The sequence below is a fragment of the Phytophthora parasitica genome (genome assembly GCF_000247585.1).
Source record: "Phytophthora parasitica INRA-310 unplaced genomic scaffold supercont2.23, whole genome shotgun sequence".
NCBI classification, from domain to species: Eukaryota; Oomycota; class Peronosporomycetes; order Peronosporales; family Peronosporaceae; genus Phytophthora; species Phytophthora nicotianae.
In genome coordinates, this window is record NW_008649009.1 from 914,801 (window position 1) to 917,786 (window position 2,986).

Below are 2,986 nucleotides of genomic sequence, written 5' to 3' on the forward strand. Positions count from 1 at the left end.
AGTCGTTTCCAGGTTAGTGTGCGACGTCACCAGATGTTGGGTCGACACCACTTCTTCTAAAGTATTAATTAATTTTGCTTGATTAGATCGCCAGTAAAATAAATGTTAGAAAGTAGAGCTTACTCTGCCAGAAACAACACTCAAATAGTAGCCCCTATTTTATATTGTCTTGAAGTTTGTAAGGAAATACCCCTATAAATGATTTTCGCTTGCCTGCGGACGTTGATTCCCTATGAGGAAGTAAAACTGTATATCTGGCTTTATATGAGCTGTTGGAAGCAGTTGCTTTGTCGTGAAACAACGTTTTGCCGTTGTTTAATGCTATTTGGCCAGTCAGGATGCAATAAAGAGCAAAAACCGGTCAGGAAAGTTTTCGGCCAACATTTTTTGTCTTCCAAAAAAAGAGCCGCGCGGCAAAATTTAAGGTGAATCAAACCAAAAAGTACGCGTTCGTACCTAAAAACACGATTCAGACATCAAGGAACGAATCCAACTAGTTTCGATCAGACCTGTGAGAACGAGTAGATACTGAAAAGTACGAGTTCATACGAGCAAACACGTAGTCAAACTAAAAAGTACGCTAACCTTTGGTGGTTGTGAGCCACGTGGCCAGTTTGCAATCTGATTCCTCGGTGAAATATGGGAGTCCAAGAGCTGGCTGAAGAGGTCCAGCACACGGCTAACGAAGTGGTCAAGAACGCTACGCAGACTGTCTACGATGCGAGTTTCAAGAAGTTTTCAAATTTCTGCATCGCTAACGGCTACCCAGGTCCTCGTAACGAGCGCCATCACGAGCTCCCAGTCGTATTGGTTGAATACTTGCTTCAGTTCTATCTCGCTCCATACTGCTGAGAAAGCGAGGTCAACTGTCGCTAGTTACTTTTCCTCTCATGAAAACAGCGATGGTACCGGTCCGGTGTAAGCACTTGGTGCGTTCGAGAAGACGAGTCTGGAGAAAAACATGGATATGGAAATTCAGCTAGAGACCCTTTCGTTCGTCAATTCATGCGTGGGCTCAAAAAGACGAAGGCTTCAGAGTTTGTATCAGCAAAAGCGATCCCGGTATCGTTAGACATGCTTACGCTTCCTCACGCGTTCCTCGATTTTCCCGCTGGTCTGAAATGATTTAGCAAAGAAAGTTGTGTGTGGTTTAAGGTTGTTACGTCGCTTGCCTTTACGGCATGTGCCGCATTAACGAAGTTTTGACTCTCAAGTGGAAGGACCTGCCGCTGCACCGATTCCACAAGCGTCGTTGCTCTGGATGAATTCATCGAGTATAAAACGTATGCTCTGTTCGATCGCAAAACCGCTGGGGCAGACGAGCGCACGTATAATTTGTATCACGTGTCCAAGGACGAACTCGCTATCAAGGCATACTTGCACTTGTGCAACTGGGTGGACTACGCGCCGAAGCGGAAAGGGCATCAGTGGCATGACAAAGATTTCGTTTTACAGCACTAAACGTCAGCAACAAGGTACTCAAGACCCAAGACACATCTATAGGATGCGAAATGACGTGCGTTGGTTGGGGAAAGAAGATGTCGGAGCAAGTCTTCATCATCTTGATCAACTGCATCGTGCGGGGTCTAAACAGGAATGGAAAGCAGATTACTGGGTATGTGACCAAGCACTGGCTAACAGTTGGTTTACGTCACACACACACAGACACATTTCGCCGTGCTAGTGCCCAATACCGTTTCATGTATGACCAGCCTGGTCGTCGTCGGTAGCTGTGTAAGATTAAGTGGTGGGCTGGGTGGAGTGGCGCTGAGTCAACGGAGACGCTGGTTCGATATTTGCTCGACGTCACCTCCAATCCAAGCAAAGTGGGCTAGCGGACTACTTGGTGCCGGACAATACATATTGATCGAATACTCTAGTGCTTCATACGAAGCCACCAAGAATAGTGAACAAAGACCTTCCTAAACCGGCTCCGTCGTCTTGAAACACTGGTCCTGGAAATGAAAGCGCAAATCAGCGAACTAGCGAGTTCAAACAACGTACCACCGCCAGATGGAAGAGCATCTCCAGAAGTTCACGGCTGGTGATTCGGCCCTACGCTTCGTCTCAGTCTCCTTGACTCTCAAAATGCGCGATCAGCTTTTCGAGCTAGGTCAATGTCTTGTCTTGCGCTGCTTAGGCCTTCTCTTTCGCTCTTTAAAATTGGCTAAATGAAGAGCAACCGATGAGAGCTGCAACTCCACTCGCTTGCGGTACTTTCGCAGTTTTTCTTGGAGAGAGGCAAAAGAGGCTTCACCTTTACCCTTTTCCATTCGGGCCCGACGAATGCGGCGCATCTCACGGTCGTATTCTGCATCCGACAACGTGTCAATAACGTCCTCCAAAAGATCGTCCGAATCGGCACTTAATTGGACCTTTAAACAGTTGAATGACGTTGTCGTTTTGAGCTTGAAGCCGTATATTTCGGCCGAGGCTTCCAATTTGTATGCAGCCAACGGTATATTTTAGGGGTGAAGCGCAAGCATGGCGGCCTTGTAGAACTAGGGTCCCAATTTACTATTAAGGGACCAGCAGAATAAAGGGTTTTGCACCGCTCACGCAAAACGTTGAGACTGAACGCAAATAAATCCGGGTCCTTGCTAATGCCATGAGCTAGGTTCAAACTTGGCTCCAGCGCCCACTTTTTTCCCTTTCAAGGCTCAACATTGAGAGGCATGTCACCCAGTTTGCAAGCTTCTCTCAGGCAACTACATACCATATGGACCTTGTCCCACGCTTTCGCTACCAGGAAGGAAAGCGCCACACGGTGTTCTGCTGTGTTAGCAGGGAAACGATGCTTGGTATGGCAATGTATGCAAAGGTCTCTAAACATTAAACACAAAACAGATATTATCAGATATATGTATACTGTATAGCATATGTCCATCCGGACACCACAACTTTTCATACAATCAAAAAACCTTAACCTTATAGAAAAACCAATTTTCGTGCCATACAAAAATGCAAATCAAATTCAAGATGCATT

General features: G+C 46.2%; 2 protein-coding genes across 2 annotated transcripts; both read left to right on the plus strand.

Moving 5' to 3' along the window:
* Positions 1 to 639: 639 nt before the first annotated feature.
* PPTG_10977 (hypothetical protein) lies at positions 640 to 1,125 on the plus strand (the record flags this gene model as incomplete). The annotated part of the gene is made up of 2 exons (XM_008906514.1): positions 640 to 804; positions 901 to 1,125. 2 exons carry the CDS (start codon positions 640 to 642, stop codon positions 1,123 to 1,125), a joined length of 390 nt encoding a protein of 129 aa, XP_008904762.1.
* A 413-nt stretch (positions 1,126 to 1,538) lies between these two features.
* On the plus strand, positions 1,539 to 1,730 carry PPTG_10978 (hypothetical protein; the record flags this gene model as incomplete). Its single annotated transcript, XM_008906515.1, has 1 exon — positions 1,539 to 1,730. The coding sequence occupies one exon, from the start codon at positions 1,539 to 1,541 to the stop codon at positions 1,728 to 1,730; it is 192 nt and encodes a 63-aa protein (XP_008904763.1).
* Between the last annotated feature and the right edge of the window lie 1,256 nt (positions 1,731 to 2,986).